The sequence below is a fragment of the Eretmochelys imbricata genome, chromosome 3 (assembly GCF_965152235.1).
Source record: "Eretmochelys imbricata isolate rEreImb1 chromosome 3, rEreImb1.hap1, whole genome shotgun sequence".
NCBI classification, from domain to species: Eukaryota; Metazoa; Chordata; order Testudines; family Cheloniidae; genus Eretmochelys; species Eretmochelys imbricata.
The window spans coordinates 14,819,039-14,836,296 of NC_135574.1; the positions used below are offsets into that span (position 1 = coordinate 14,819,039).

The 17,258-nt window shown below is 41.5% G+C and overlaps 1 protein-coding gene across 20 annotated transcripts in view; it reads right to left on the reverse strand.

The window, feature by feature from the left end:
* The window catches only part of SUPT3H (SPT3 homolog, SAGA and STAGA complex component), a 479,206-nt gene that overhangs the window by 243,315 nt on the left and 218,633 nt on the right, over window positions 1-17,258 (reverse strand). For 4 of the 20 annotated variants that reach the window (XM_077812421.1, XM_077812406.1, XM_077812407.1 and 1 more), the window contains exon 3: window positions 16,572-16,735. The exons of the other annotated variants lie outside the window; for them this stretch is intronic. In XM_077812421.1, coding sequence (XP_077668547.1) covers window positions 16,572-16,693 — 122 coding nt within the window. In that variant the 5' untranslated portion in view covers window positions 16,694-16,735. The remainder of the gene's footprint in view (window positions 1-16,571; window positions 16,736-17,258) is intronic. 20 annotated transcript variants of the gene reach the window in all.

Genomic DNA, 17,258 nt, shown 5'->3' on the forward strand with positions numbered 1-17,258 from the left:
GGGGAATGATGCAGCACAGTTACAGCAGCTGCCACCACCTCTTGGTTAGACGAAGGCAGGGTTATTATAAAGAAAGTGACAGGTGTGAGCTCAGTTCCCCTTCTCCTCCTTGGCTTTTGACAGATGTGGTGAAAGTGTCTCTCCATCCTGTTTGAATCTACTTTTAGCATTGAGGGAATGTGTGCTACATGCCAGGAAGAGTCCATGAGTTCTGATCTGAGCTCTTCCACTGACAACCATTTTGTGTAATTCACAGCCCTTACTACTAAGGTCTCATGCCCCTATACTGGGAGGCAGGATACTATAATTCCTCCCACATTTACAGATGGGATAACTCAAGACTTTGCACTAGGTGAGTTATGGTTGAACTAGGTATAGAACTCTGGAGCCAAATTCTGTGTAGCAACAGAAGGTGCAGAACAGAAACCTCCCAGATTCTGGAAGCTGAGCTAATAGTCAAAGTTAGAGCAGCGCAGAGGCAGCTTATAGATTTCTCCATATTCCAGTCTCTCATACACCCCCTCCTTATTCTACACTGGGGACTTTGAGGAGAAACATTGTAGGATCTTGCATACTGGACTCAACAGTGCCTGTTCCGGGGCCGGAATCAACAGCTCTGGATGAGTTGCCGGGGTCTCAGAGTGGCCTGGTGTGGGTCACACTCTGCTAGTGTCTCTTTGCCCCATGGACCTCAGAGATGCAGATCACCCTATCTGTCGTCTTCTGCTTCTTTCTCAGCACCTGTGATGAAGAGCAGTGCCGAGAGGCACTTGCTGGAGTGATCTTCTTCAGCATCTGGGATGACAGACAGTGCCAGGAGTCCTGAGAAGCAGAAGCAGCATCCTTTTTTGGCACAGACGATGTGGAATGGCACTGAGCCTCCATAATAGAAGCCAGGGTGCTTCTTATTGAGGCTGAAATACTTGGTGCCTAGTCGGAGTGACTCAGCTCTGAGGGAGGGCAAAGTGCTGCCTTAATGAGGAGGAACCTAAACCTGGTGTCCCTGTTTTTTGGTGGGGGCCTGAAGTCTCTGCAGATTTTGCAGCAGTCCCACACATGAGCTTTCCTCAGGCATTTAAGGCAAACAAATCCATTTCTTTTGTATCTTTTCATTTGGGACTGCTGTCCCTGCTATTCCCTTTCACTAGCAGCTGACACAATCAGAGCTCCTAGGGAGGAATGGGAGTAGAGAAACTCAAATCCCTGTCTGTGAACAGAGTATTTATGTTCAGCCCCTCCTGCAGAGGGAGGAAGGGATGAAGTAGTCTGCCATAAGAACTTAGTATGCTCTAAAATTGCCTCATTGATAGGTAAGGCCACCAGCTATGGCCCGGTGGTAGCTAAAATAACTACTTAAGGACACACGCAGGAACATTTCATGAAGGACCCGGAAACTAGGATGAAACCCCACAGGTTCCAAAGGGACCACAGGACAGGTGGAGGACCCCAATGATCTCCTAGCCACATACCTCATCCCATTCCACAAGAATCTCAAATCAACCCTGGGTACAACTGACTAGCCAGGGAGAATCATGACTGCCTCCATGGCCAGGAAACATAGAAGCCAACCTCTGATTCAAAATCATCCTCTGCAGGCCTGGGGGGGGGGCCTCTCCCAGTGGAGAGAGGTCTAGATGCTGCCTGAGCAGAGGAGTGCTTGGACGTTGCACTCTACTCTTATCCACATGCTTAACAGATTTAGGGGCCGATGAGCTTCCTCTCTCAACGGTTTGACTAGAGGTCCTGTGTCTCTTCGTAGGCATCAGAGGGGGGGAGGCATCAGAGAGGGAGGGGGTGCCAGGTCTCAGGTAAAATAGGAGGCACACTCCTAACAAGCCAAAGCCCTAGGTGCCAAGCCAGAGCAGCTAGGCTCTGAAAGTAGTCTCAATCAGCAGAAACTTCAGCTTGGCTTCTCTATCTTTTTTAGTCCTCTGAAGTCTTTGCAAACCTGGCAGCTATCTCAAATATGTGATTCCTCCAAACACTTCAAGCAGCTTGACCAGGGGTCACTCACAGGCATCAGCATTGAACAACTAAAGCAGGGCTTAAAGCCCAGTGATAGAGACATTCCTCTGTACTGAGAAATGGAACCCCAAACCAGGGAACTGAAAAAAAACCCTGATTCTGTTTATCAACACTTACCTAATAATGAACTATAAAAACTAGAAAAGGAGTACTTGTGGCATCTTAGAGACTAACAAATTTATCTGCGCATAAGCTTCATGAGCTACAGCTCACCTCATCAGATGCATGCACTAGGCAACTGTTTATAAGAATTTACAAGTAAAACATTGAAAGCACTTGCTAAGGCAAACCTAGCAATTCCAGTTATCACAGTTGGTTAAGAAGGATGGAAGGCGGATTGGAAGCGGCTCTGCCCTTTATATTGACATACAGTGCTGCGCAGAAACAGAGGGCATAGAATCAGAGTTGGAAGGGACCTCAGGAGGTCATCTAGTCCAACCCCCTGCTCAAAGCAGGATCAATCCCCAACTAAATCATCCCAGCCAGGGCTTTGTCAAGGCTGACCTTAAAAACCTCTAAGGAAGGAGATTCCACCACCTCCCTAGGTAACCCATTCAGTGCTTCACCACTCTCCTAGTGAAAAAGTTTTTCCTAATATCAACCTAAACCTCCCCCACTGCAACTTGAGACTATTACTCCTTGTTCTGTCATCTGCCACCACTGAGAACAGTCTAGATCCATCCTCTTTGGAACCCCCTTTCAGGTAGCTGAAAGCACCTATCAAATCCCCCCTCATTCTTCTCTTCTGCAGACTAAATAAGCCCAGTTCCCTCAGCCTCTCCTCATAAGTCTTGTGTTCCAGACCCCTAATAATTTTTGCTGCCCTCCAGTGGACTCTTTCCAAATTTTCCACATCCTTCTTGTAGTGTGGGGCCCAAAACTGGACACAGTACTCCAGATGAGGCCTCATCAATGCTGAACAGCAGGGAACAATCATGTCCCTCGATCTGCTGGCAATGCTCCTACTTATACAGTCCAAAATGCCGTTAGCCTTCTTGGCAACAAGGGCACACTGTTGACTCATATCCAGCTTCTCGTCCACTGTAACCCCTAGGTCCTTTTCTTCAGAACTGCTGCCTAGCCTCTCTGTCCCTAGTCTGTAGCGGTGCATGGGATTCTTCCGTCCTAAGTGCAGGACTCTGCACTTGTCCTTTTGAACCTCATCAGATTTCTTCTGGCACAATCCTCTAATTTGTCTAGGTCCCTCTGTATTCTCTCTCTACCCTCCAGTGTATCTACCTATCCTCCCAGTTTAGTGTCATCTGCAGTGTCATCCCTGGCTGGGATGATTTAGTTGTGGACTGGTCCTGCTTTGAGCAGGGGGTGGACTAGATGACCTCCTGAGGTCCCTTCCAACCCTGATATTCTATGATTCTATGATCTGCAGAGGCACTGACGCCTCCCTGACAGGTACCACTGAGGGAAAAGTTTCCAATAACTGTGCATGGGGCGTTCTCTCACCACGAGTGGAATGCACATGTACAATCACTCAAAGATGAAAAATGAGATTCTGGGACAGGAGGGAGAAGAGAACAAGATATTGCTGGCATAAACAGTAATAAGCCACAGGCATTCCTATAGCTAAACTTCTGCTGCCACTGCTTCCAGAACTTCTAAAAGGAAAAGACTTCATTCTTGAGGACAAAAAACCCTCTGGAAATATTATTTTATCTTCCTGTAGTGAGAGCTACTGGAGTGCATATTACAGTAAAATCTTCACCTTCCTTAGACAATTAGAAGTCAGTACTGAAGTTTGCTTTCATGAACAATTCAATTCAATTGCACATAATATAAATACATCAAAATGAATTACAAACAAAAATGCAATTTCAAAAAATTTAAATTTTTATAAACTTTCTTTGTAAACTAATGCTATGTCTCTATTACATTTCTACATATTTCCTCATGCTCAGTATGCTCTATGTATTATTGTGTTGAAAAAGGCCATTAATTTCCACACAAAATACTAAGACATAATTAGACCCGTATCTGACAAATCAACCTCTGTGTGTGTGTGTGTGTGTGTGTATACAAATAAATAAATACTGAAGGGAACTTGGCACACAAGTCCCACTGGAAGTAAATTCTTTAAGCCTCTAAATTCTTTAGGTGCTTTTAAAATCAGCCCCAAATAATCTTTATGGGAAGTGGTCCCACTGAACTCTGTTGGGTTACTCATGTAAGGATTTGCATGTTTACAACCTTTACTTGCTCATAATGCATCTGATTCTGTAAAGTACCTGAGTCTTGAGACTTGTGCGCCTAAGCAAGTTAGATACCTTAGAAAACCTCACCCTCCAAAGATACAGTGGATTTGATCCTGGCTTTACTTATATCAATGTAAATAAGGTGTTACTACTGAAAATCAATAGATTTATACCAATCATCGAAATGTAGGACTGGAAGGGACCCTCAGAATGTCATCTAGTCTAGTGCCGTGCACTCATGGCAGGACTAAGTATTATCTAGGCCATCCCTGACAGGTGCTTGTCTAATCTGTCTTAAAAACTGCCGAAGATGCAGGTTCCACAGCATCCCTAGGTAATTTGTTCTAGTATTTAACTACTCTTACAGTTGGGAAGTTTTTCCTAATGTCTCACCTAAATCTCCCTTGCTGCAATTTAAGCCCAGTACTTCTTGTCCTGTCCTCCGTCGATAAGGAAAACAATTGATCACTCTCCTCTAAAGAGCCAACTTTTACATACTTGTAGACTGGTCCCATGTCCCCTTTAGCCTTCTCTAGACTAAACACATTTTTTTCGATCTTTCCTAATAGGTCCTGTTTTCTAGACCTTGAATCATTTTTGTTGTGCTCCTCTGGACTTTCTCTAAATTGTCCACATCTTTCTCGAAATGTGGTGCTCAGAACTGGACACACTACTCCAGTCGAGTGATGAGTAGAATGGAAGAATTACCTCTTGTGACTTGTTGACAACAATCTTGCTAATACATACCAGAATGATGTCCCCCCCACCCCCTTTTTTTTTTTTTTTTTTTTGCATAAGAACAGCCATACTGGGTCAAACCAATAGTCCATCTGCCCCAGGATCCTGTCTTCTGACAGAGGCCAATGCTAGATGCTGCAGAGGGAATGAACAGAACAGGCAATCATCGAGTGACCCATCCCATCATCCACTCCCAGCTTCTGGCAAGCATAGGATAGGGACACTCAGAGCACAGGGTTGCATCCCTGAACATCTTGACTAATAGCCACTGATGGACCAATCCTCAATGACAGTATTATACTGTTGACTCATATGTAGTTTTTGATCCACTAGAGCCACCAGATCCCTTTCTGCATTTCTTCCTAGGCAGTCATTTTTCATTTTATATTTGTTCAACTGGTTATTCCTTCTTAAGTGTAGTACTTTGCATTTATCCTTATTGAATTTCATCTTATTTATTTCCAGTATGTCAAGATCACTTTGAATTCTAAGCCTGTCTTCCAAAGTGCTTGCAACCCTTCCAGCTTGGTATCACCTACAAACCCTGTAAGTTGTATCCTCTGTGCCAGTGGTTCTCAAACTTTAGCAATCCAAGGACCCACATTTTAGGCCCAGGCCCCGCTCCATCTCTATCCCAACTATTCCCACCCCACTCCACACGTGCCCCTGCTTCCTCTTACCCGCCCCCTCCTCCTCCCTCCCAGAACCTCCTGCACACCACTGAACAGCTGTTCCACGGCATGCAGGAGGCACTGGGAGGCACTGGGAGGTGTTGATCAGCGGGGCCAGCGGCCCTGGACATGATTCCGCCCCCTCTCCCGAGTGTGCCCTGTCCCCACACCATCCCCTCCCTCCCAGCACTTCCTGCACGCTGCTGAACAGCTGTTCCCCAGCATGCAGGAGGTGCTGGGAGGGAGGGGGTGGAGTTGAGGGAGGGAGAGGGAGAAGTTGATCAGTGAGGCCTGCGGATCCCCTGGAGTACACTCACAGACCCCAGGGGTCTTGGACCCCAGTTTGAGAAACATTGTTCTATCCAAATGATTATCCAAATCATTTATGAAGATATTAAATAGAATCTGATCCAGGACAGATGCCTGTGGGACCTCACTCAATATGCCCTTCAAGTTTGACGGTGAATCACTGATAAATACTCTGAATACTCTTCCCACCAGTTGTGCACCCACTTTACAGTAGGTTCATCTAGGCTGTATTTCCTAAGTTTGCTTATGAGAAGGTCATGTTAGATGGTATCAAAACCCTTACTAAAGTTGAGATATGTAACATCTACTGCTACACCAATGTGAAGCTGGGGTAAGTGAGATTAGAATCAGAACCTTGGTATACAAAATTGTTACATTTCCAGTTAAGCGTTTGAAACATAGATTAATTGTATAAATCCTTATGACTGCCAAAAGGAAAAATATATAATTTACTCCAGTTGTAGAGTATAATATGTTCCATTTGCTCATTCACAAAGGGCTTCAGTTTGGATCAGGAAATAAATTAGACAGTTGTCTTTCTAGAGTACGCAGACTGGATTGTGATCAGTTATTTCTGTTCTCTGTAAAGTTGGGAAAAAGTTCATCTCCAGTCTCAACAATATCTCCAAATACAAAGGGAATTTAACAAGGCCAAAAGAGATGAATTTTCAGTTTGCTCTCAAGAGAATAGGACAAAAAAGTGATGAGGAAAGGAGGAAGTCAAAACATAATTCCACTATATATATACACATTGTAAGTGTTAACTGAGTGTGGAAATCCCTAGCTATTTTCAATCTATATTAAAACCACAAGACAATTACAAAATACAAGCTAGTATAATTTTTTATGTAAATCTTGAATTTATTACTTTTCAATCATTTGAAATATTTTATTTATATTTCTGTAAGAGAATTCTTGTATGTTCATTTCTTTAAAAGTCAGTTTCAGAATTATATGACAGATTAAGCATACTTTATGCTAGGCTAAACTCTTTACAGAAAAAAACTGAGGTTTTGATTTTAAAAATTCCTAATAATAAATACCATCTAGTGGCAAAAGAAATTTAAAAACCACATGACTACAGGTAGGCTTCTATACCCATCTTCAAGCATCTAACTAAAAGGCATGATTTTTTAAATATACTGAACACTCAGCAGTTCCCAAAGATGTCAATGGGAACTTCAGGGTGCTAAGCACTTTTAAAATGCATGCCAGGCATGTAGATAGCAGTTATTTTCATTTATTAATCCTTGCAACAGCTCTCACAGATAGTTATTTCCCCATAACTAAAATGGATAAGGTAACAGACACAGAGAGGTTAAGTAATGTGCTAAAGGCTAACACAGCAAGTTACTAGCAGAGCTGTGAATCAGACTCTCCTCAGTTAATTAGACCACACAGCCTCCTAAATAAAATAATGAAGTAGCCTTCAAGATTAATCACCTTTTATGCCACCATTACTTTTCTGTGTGTGTAAAAGAACTTTATTCACAAGCAGACACATATAGAATAAATCAGTCCAAATAGCAGGACTATAGTCCAAATATAGCATATTCGCTTAGGATAGGTTTCAGAGTAGTAGCCTCATTAGTCTGTATCAGCAAAAACAACGAGGAGTCCTTGTGGCACCTTAGAGACTAACAAATTTATTTGGGCATAAGCTTTCATGGGCTAAAACCCACTTCATCAGATGCATGGAGTGAAAAATACAGTAAGCAGTGTATATATTACAGCACATGAAAAGATGGGAGTTGCCTTACCAAGTTGGGGGGTCAGTGCTAACGAGGCCAATTCAATTAAGGTGGAAGTGGCCTATTCTCAACAGTTGCCACTTCCACCTAATTGAATTGGCCTCGTTAGCACTGACCCCCCAACTTGGCAACTCCCATCTTTTCATGTGCTGTAATATATACACTGCTTACTGTATTTTTCGCTCCATGCATCTGATGAAGTGGGTTTTAGCCCACCAAAGCATATGCCCAAATAAATTTGTTAGTCCCTAAGGTGCCACAAGGACTCCTCATTGTATTTGCTTAGGATAATTACCTTTAACTTCAGATTGCACTTATACAATAGCTACTAATTTCTGAGGGCCAAAATCTGCACTATGATGTACCATTGCCCAATATCATAAGTACATTATAAATACAAAAATAAAGCTTTTAAAATATTTTATTAATGCAATCTATGCAACATGCTCCCCTAGAGTAAAAAACTAGAAATCCTGTGATAATATCTTTTCAGGAAAGCCAGCATACTGTCATATCAATGCTGTGCTCTTTTCCCTGCTTTCAAACAGAATACTTAAATGTTTAAAAATGTTATAACCCACAATAATCTGTTCCAGGCACCAATGAAAAGGAAGAAAAAAATTACAGAAGTCAAGATGTCGCCTGGAAGCACTTTATGGCAAACATTATAAAGATAACACAGAGCAGAAAAGCCCTAGTTCAATCCATTATAAATACCCCATTCTTCTTAAAATCACAAAAATGTATTTATACTTAAGAACTCTTACATGCTTTTTCCTTAAAAGACTTCATTTAAGTACAATTTGGCAGGATTTTTGGAACAAGAAAAGAAGAATTTTATAAAATATTGATGTTTTAAAGTCACCCTAGTTTTGATCTATTTGCTATGAAAACAAAAGCAGGGAGTTTGGAAGATGACCACATCCGTGTTCATTAATTATAATTTGGTTCCTGACTTTGTCCCAGAAAGTGCTCCAGCAGCTCTATTCAGCTTTAACACAGTATCATCATGAAGACAATTAAATCCTGTTGAAAAAAAGTAAGATTATTTTCTACAATTTACTAATGCACGTATATTGTAATGTTTAAGAGAGGGAAACAAACAGTAATCTTATTAAGTGTAAAAACCTAGGTCTAAGGGAACATTAAGGTTGCAAAAATCGAACACCTGAAAACTAGACAATTCCCAAAGTTAACGTTGATCCGGTAACATTAATAGAAGCACATTGCAGAGTTGGTTGAAATTGGAATTTACCTTCCATGGGAAATTCTGACATTTAAAAATTTCCTTTTGTCACAAACCAGAACAAAAAGCCAAAATTCCAGAAAGTCTCCACCACTTTTCTTTTATTTTCTTTCCAAATATCAAAGTGACGCTATCAAAGCTTGATTCTGACTTAATTGCTTCATTTTTTTAATATAAAAATCAAGATGATAAAGTTGAAATAAAGTGCTTCAACCTTACTGAAACAAAATATTCTGATCATTATCAGCTTTGTATATTTCATGGTATACAATAATATAAAAATAATATGCTAGTTTCCATTTAAAAACGGAAGGAAGAGTAGAAAATGCTATATATGCACAACATATCTAAGAATCTTTACTTTTTGTAATTTCCTAATATCTCCATGCTTTATACTGTAGCCATACCAATATAACAGCAGTAGTTCTTTGTATTTAATTTCCTGTTTTATTCTACAGGATAAAACCAAAAAGTGACAAAAAAGATAAATGTCATTGCTCACACAGAGCCCAGCTGGAGTCAACAGGGAGCTACGCAAGTGCAACAATTTACCCATGTGCTGTCAATTGCAGAACTGAGGCCCACAATACCTCCCACCACCAATCACATGCGGAGTATTCTGATCCTCCTGTAACCAGCAATCGCCATACTTTCTACAACAACAAAACGCTCAGGAGAGCTTTGCAAAGAATTCAGACCAAAAATTCATTACAATTTCAACTCATAAAGAAATAAAAACAGACTTCCCTGAACCAACCTGACATGCATTTTAGTAAGTGGATTTAGTAGAACGTCAACATTTAAACTGCATTTAATGAATATTTGAATTCGGACTTGTGATTTCAGTTTACAAATTTTCAGTTGTACAAGCTTGGCTGAATGAAATCAATGCATCAAATGTTTGCTTTTAGGGTGTTTATTTTTTCACAGAGTTCACTTTGCATTGCTGTCTGAATCTTATTTAGCAGTGCAACAAATTCTTGTATATATTACAACATTTTGGGGAACACATGAGCTCTGTTTTCATAGTTATGGTATATCTACAATATGTGATTTGAAGCAATATCTCTGGAAAGTCTTAATTCCTCTAGCTATTCTAGCACCGAGTATAAAAAAATAATGTTCTGAGGGCTCAAAAATTAAAAAATATATACCTAAGCAAACACATATACAAGAAGTTTTATTCCCAGCTGTGAAGTGCATTACGAAGCACATGGCTGAGGGTCAAGTATCTGCTGCAGTTAAGTATTTTCTCTCAACAATTCCACACACTGTAGAGTTTCTTTTATATGTAGGAGTAAATAAACCATTCCCAGAAGCTTTAATTTAATCCTTATTACTTTTATTATTAAAATCAATATTTCTGTGGTCACAGTAGAAAGATGAGGTACATGCAATTTGTCAAGAATTTGCCGACATGTGCTGCAGCCAGACCAACATCAACACATGCCCAGTAGGAAGTAGTCTTGCAGGTTATTGCACTGTTGAGCTAAGACTCACACAAACTCTGCTAGTCTCCTTCACTCCATATCTAATCCTTGGTCCTGTCCTGAAAAACAGGCCAGCCGACTAATCACCACTCGGTCCAAAGGCCTAAATATAGGTATGCACAGTATCCTCACAACACTCCACACTGCCAATCTCATATTCAGTATTCTGGTACTCCTGTATCCAACTATCAGCCTCTAACGGTCAGCTCTTTTATAATTCAGGGGAGCAATAACTGACATCCTCCGAAGCACACTAGGTTTGAGAGGATGCTGAGTGGTGTTTAACTGCCTCCTTGGCAAGGACTAACTTGCCAGACCATGCAGAGGTTGTGATGATATAATCTCAGAAAGGATAAAAGACTAGAATTCATGAGCAGAACACAATTACAAAAACAACAAACATGACTGAGCATACACAGAACACAACCACAGAACCCAGAGTACCATACATGGAAAAGCTGACAACCAAGCAGCATGGGCAAGAGGCAGGACCATAGCCCCAAACCGGACCTTATGGAAATCAGGAAGCCTTTCTATCTGCTCAATATAGTAGACTTCCGATCAAGGGGCATTAACCAGTGATGTCACCACCATGGCCAAGCTCATCAGACAGATTTCCCCACCAAAACCTGAAAAGAAAGCCATTGGTCTGCATATTAATCCTCCTGGTGAGGACTAATCAAGGCAGTACAGCCAATGAATGCAGTACCAAATCACCCACTGTCTCAAGTCAGGGAGGTAGGGGAGAGGGGCAATATAGGAGTTTTCTCTCCCTCTCTCCGTCCTCCCATTGGCCCAGACAAGCAATGCCTGGCTTCATGGGCTGAGCTGAATTACCCCAGGAAAAGTGATGTTTTCCATTCACTGAAGCAATTCTAAGGTAAATATGCAAAAAATAAAAGTGATCAGAGTTACTTGTTATAGAAAGTAATTGTTGTTTCCATTCATGCGACAGCCATTGGAACTTCATATACTTTTCTTTCCACCTCTGCATCAGAAGCCACAGGTGCTCTGCTGTGGAGGCAATACAGAGGCACTCTTAATTTCTCCTGTTACCACGGAGCTTGTCAGATAACAGCTTCAGGAAGTAGTGTAGTAGTGAGTTTAGTTTATTTAAATTAAAAAAAAAAAGGCTGGCTCCATTTCTCTGTCCAGTCACAGCATTACTTCTTAGAACTCCAGCCTGGCATCAATGATACACAGGCAACGGTTTCATGACTGGGTGATTTGTGAGGTTTACTTAAGCTCTGCTTCCTTGAAAATGTGTGGCATCATACCAGAGTTTATTTAGACCTAATTCTCTTGGTCATAACATGTAAGTTTATTGTTTATGATTTACTTGGATAGCCTTCTTGGGTAAAGGTAAAAGCAAGTGGGTGACAATTTACAACATATTCCAAGGCAGGTAATAAGACGCATGTGGTTGGACAGTTGCAAATACAAAATCCCCTAGTTTAGTAGTTCATGGACACCAATGGTTTCTGGAGCATGTTGCTGGTAGTGCATTGAGAGATGGATGGTAACATGGTGCTGGCTCTCCTTGTTTCCAGCTGATACATCATATGTAATGTATTTTAGCTTTACTTAATATTTTCCTGTTATTACTAAATGTAGGCAATTACTGTGCTTGCTACAAGGAGGTTATTCAGTTGCCAACGGCAGGGGAAGTGGTCCTTATAGCTGTGAATGGGAAAAGAGACTCTACAAGACAACCTCCTTAATATGATGTAATTCATACCTAAAAAAGTTTGAGAACCTTGTTTTAGCACTTTTATTTATTCCCCCTTCAATGTAATTATGTTCTTTGGTTTTTCATTGAAAGATCTGCTGACATGTTGACCATCATTACAGAACACAAAGGAAAATGTGATAAAATAAATGAGAATAAGAATTAAACTTCTTGACCTATTGCCATAGGTGGGGAAAAGCTCCAAGTCATATTCTTTCCTAGCTAGGTCTCTCTCAGTAGCTGGACACAAAGGAGAGATGCATGTTCATTGAGATCAAATATGTGTGGGTGATATTGGCTCAGTTCTTTTCTAGGTTTATAAAATATTAGTCCAGTGATTCTCAAACTTTTGTACTGGTGACCCCTTTCACATAGCAAGCCTCTGAGTGCCACCTCCCCTTATAAATTAAGAACACTTTTTTTGTATATTTAACACCATTATAAATGCTGGAGGCAAAGCTGAGTTTAGGGTGGAGGCTCACAGATTCCGCCCCCCCCCCATTGTAATAACCTCACGACCCCCTGAGGGGTCCTTACCCCCAAGTTGAGAACTCCAGTATTAGTAGATCACAGATTTACAAGTGAAGCTCAAGATCACTCATGATAAACAGAAGGACACAGCTGATGCCTGCACAGCTGGAACATCAATCCAAGAAAAGGAACTAGAATCATAGTCATTCAGTAAGAGGAAAGCTGTATTTCTTAAAGGATTGAATGTTATATGACAATTTTATAACAGCAGCATCTAGAAAATTGTCACAACTCACAATATGCTTGCTACTCGAGCAATTCTTTTAGGCTCCAATTCAATAGTTTCTAAGATCCAAATTCTCTTAACATGCACATAGAGTTTGTCCAGAATTTGGATAATGGAATGGAGAGTATGCTTATAAAATCTGTGGATGACACCACACTGGGAGGTTGCAAGCACTTTGGAGGACAGAATTAGACTTCAAAATGACCTTGGCTGAAATCAGGAAGGTGAAATTCACTCAAGCCAAATGCAAAGTGCTACACTTATGAAGGAAAAATCAAATTCCCAACTACAAAATGGGGAATAACCAGCTAAGTAATAGTACTGCTGAAAAGGATCTGAGGACTATAGTGGATCACAAACTGAATGAGAGTCAACAACATGCTGCATTTGCAAAAAAAGCTAATATTGTTCTGGGGTGTATTAACAGTCATATCATATAAAAGACTCAGGAGGTAACTGTCCCGCTCTACTCAGCAGTGGTGAGGCCTCAGCTGGAGTACTGTGACCACTTCTGGGCACCACACTTGAGAAAAGATGTGGACAAATTAAAGAGAATCCAAAGGAGAGCAACAAAAATGACAGTTTAGAAAACCTGAGCTAGGAGGAAAGATTTAAAAAACTGGGCAAGTTTAGTCTTGAGAAAAGACAACTATGGGGGGAAACTAATAATATTTTTCAAATATATTAAGGGCTGCTATAAATTGTTCTCCATGTCCACTGAAGATAGAAGAAGGTAGCATGAGCTTACTCTGCAGCAAAGGAGATTTAAGTTAGATATTAGGGAAAATATTCCAACTATTATGGTAGTTAAGCTCTGGAATAAGCTTCCAAGGGTGGTTGTGGAACTCCCTTCGTTGGAGGCTTTTAAGAACAGACTGGACAAACATCTGGTAGGTTTATTTGGCCCTGCCTCATTGATTCTATATCCACTTACTGCATATTCTCCTACCTTCATGTTGCCTAAAAGGAATCTGAGGAGGTACATCAAGTTAACTGAAGGCAAGTCGCAGAAATGGAGTGAGAGCCTATAGAAACATTTGCAATACAAAAACAGGTTCATTGTTCCATTGCCAAACTATTTGCGATTATATCACCAAATTCTGCACTTACGTACACCCATGAAACTACACTGAATTAAACATGATTGCAAAGATGTAACTAAGGAAAGAATTCTGCCCATGAAGCTCACATGTACGCTCTACATTTTAAATTAATTAATTTACACATTAAAAACATAGAGTAAAGGAATATTAAGGCTGCAATCAAGTACTCAAAAGATAGGAAATGGCAGAATTAAGGCTGCCTATGCAAACTTAGTTCAGCCTCCTGCATTTTGATGCATTCTTTATTTCCATGATCACACACTATTTTTTCCACAGGATCCCTGCCTCATTCAGGGCACAGAATGGACTGCTCACTTAATGAGCAGTTATTCAAAATTACCTTTTCTTCTGTTGTTCAGTGTGTGGACTCAGGACTTATTTGGTGGAAACTAACCAAACCATGCTCTGAAGAAAGAATTATTACTTTCTTCATAGGTGTTTCTATAGCACTTATTACTAATTTCCCTTATTTTACAGATTGGGAACTAAGGCCAGAGATTAAATTCAAAATCTCCAGTAATTCCAGGTGCCCAATTTGACACACCTGGAACCTGATTTTTTCAGAGTAGTTAGCATTATATAGCATTTTACATATTCAAAGCACAGTTTCCACCCCATGGTCTCAAATCAGGCACCCCAGGAAAAGAAAAGGAACACACAACTAGTGACACCTCTGAAAATGACTTGCCTAGCATCACACAAGACCTGTGGCGCAGAGGCAGGGACAGAATCTAGTTTTGCACGGCAGCATTCAACTGCCTTAACGATGAGATCATGCTTTCTCTTCCTACAATTCCCTATCTCATTCACTACTCACCTTCTAACTTCTACAACAAATGAGGCAAGGGTCCACAGCCTTCTTCACTACACAGTCCTGATTCATTGCCAGAGCAGGTCCATCCTGGGCAATGAATGAGGCAGGGGTTCCATGGAAAGATAGTATGTAACCCTGTAATTAAAGACTGTATCATAATGCATATGCATGAAGGGGACAAATTAAGGTTGCACACTTCTGGTTGCTTGACTTTGCACCTTAATATTCTTTTAAAGTAGTTTGTGTGTGAGTGCAGGTTTTTTAAAAAGCAAACCGAAAAAAAACCAATTGCCCATTATGATGTCACATGATGCAATCAGCAGGGTTGGAACCTCTGGGTCCACCTGAAACAACAAGTAACTGATAGCAATATGAGGTTGTCATCCTCTATATGGACCACACAGAGGAATGGGGGCACTTTGCCAGAGGGTTTCAGAGATATCAGCTGAAATCAGAGGAATGGTGAGGCTCAGGAATCTTGGGTTTCATTCCAGGCTCTGGAGGGGTGTGCGCACGAGCTGGCCCATTCACCTCAAACTTGTACTTTTCTGTCCTATCTCCTCCACACTGCCTCTGCCCCATCTCCTTGACCCAGTCCTATTCTCTTCACTTAATCAACTCTCAGTCTCTACTCCTCAGGCTTCTCATCACAGTCCATCTCCTTGTCCAAGTTCTAACATCCTCTACAGACTCCGATCCCAATCCCTGTTCCCAGGCTCTTTGTCTAGCCTGTCCCAGTCCCACACAACATATTTTTCCCCAGCCTCATTCTTGGAAACAGCTGAACCTTTCTGGCTGAAATTTTCCTAAAAAATTCAGTCTGAGAGACACCCAAACATGGCAAATTTCAGCCAAAACACGTATGTTTGACAAAGTTATAAGCAACTGGAAACTGAATTTGATAATGGGAAGTGTTAGGAAACCTTAGTAGGCAAGGGTGCTACCAGCCCTGCTTATAAATCCCTTTGTAGTCCAGGCCCTATGCAGTAGTTAGAGAGAGCTGGAATGGTCCTGCTTTGAGCAGGGGGTTGGACTAGATGATCTCCTGAGGTCCCTTCCAACCCTGATATTCTATGATTCTATGAAAACCTGTATCTGTTCTCAGACCCTACAGTCCGTTTAGACAGCGCATAAAGCAAGAATCTTTCAGGTAAGAAAAGTTAATTGCTGGCTACTTTTAGGGCATATCCTAAGTCTCATTTATTTCCCAGCCTATCCTTTAACTTTGGAGGGGGGTGGGATCTCTTTTCCCTTCATATGTGCCTCTTCCTATCCATTCAGCCATGGTTCAGAGTTAAGTAAGGAATTAATCTTTTTGGTAATGGGGTGAGTTGTACCTTATGGAAAAATCTAGCAGGAGAACTGTTTCTAGTGGCAGAGCTGGAGCAAGTCCCAGGACAGTATGTTGCATGCCTTCAGAAGGCACTAAAGGCTGGGTTGGGGTGTGTCCTCCCTCATCCTCTCTCTGACTAGAAGGGAGGAACATACTCAGTGAACTGATCCTTGCTGGGAGCCTCTCAGAGATAGAGCAAGGCTAGGTCTGCACCTGTTTTTTCTCTCTTTCCCACTTCTCCAAGACTAGGAGCTCCAGAGAACCAGTCCTTGAGGGGATCCACAGATGTGAGGCCTGCCATGGCTGTGCATTGGAGGAGTGGGGCTTAAAGAGAAAGGGCATGTCCTCTGGATCATTTTTGGGATGGTCCCATCAAGACAATCCTGTTTGCCTTATACCTTGATCCACACAGGACAGTCCCTGTTTCATGATCTCTTCTGGCAGCTGTAGGAACTTCTCCCTTGTTCACGTAGAAGAGTCCTGAGGAGTTAGGCCACTTGGAGCGTGGTAGCACAAACATCCTCTTCTCTTGACCTTGGAACCACTGTTGGGATCAGCCATGCTATAACAAAGATACATATGCTCTCAGTGCATCATGTGCAGCTGCACAAAACTAGGTGAAAGAGCAGCAGGTCCCCGAGTCCTAGAACAGAATCTTTCTCCAAGGCTCAGTCAACCTGCAAGGATTACTGTCCCTCCACCTGCTGGCAAATGACTTAAGGGACAGCTAGACCGTAGTATACAATAGGAGACATTAAAGTAAAATAATAATAGTAATAAAAGAATGATCCATCTCTATCTGCTGATTGGGAGAAACCATAACCCAGGTGTCATGACTGGTATGGAAGATCATAGACAGATTAAGACCATGTCTACACTACAGGTGCTATAGCTGCATAGCTAGGATGCTGTAGCTATGCCAGCAAAACCCCATAGTGTAGATGCAGTGTACAGTGATGGAAGGGGTTTTCCCATCACTGTATGAACTCCACCTCCCCGAGAGACTGAAGCTAGGTCCAAGCGTTCTTCCATCAACCTAGCAGCATCTACAATGGAGGTTAGGTCAGCCTAGCTATGGTACTCAG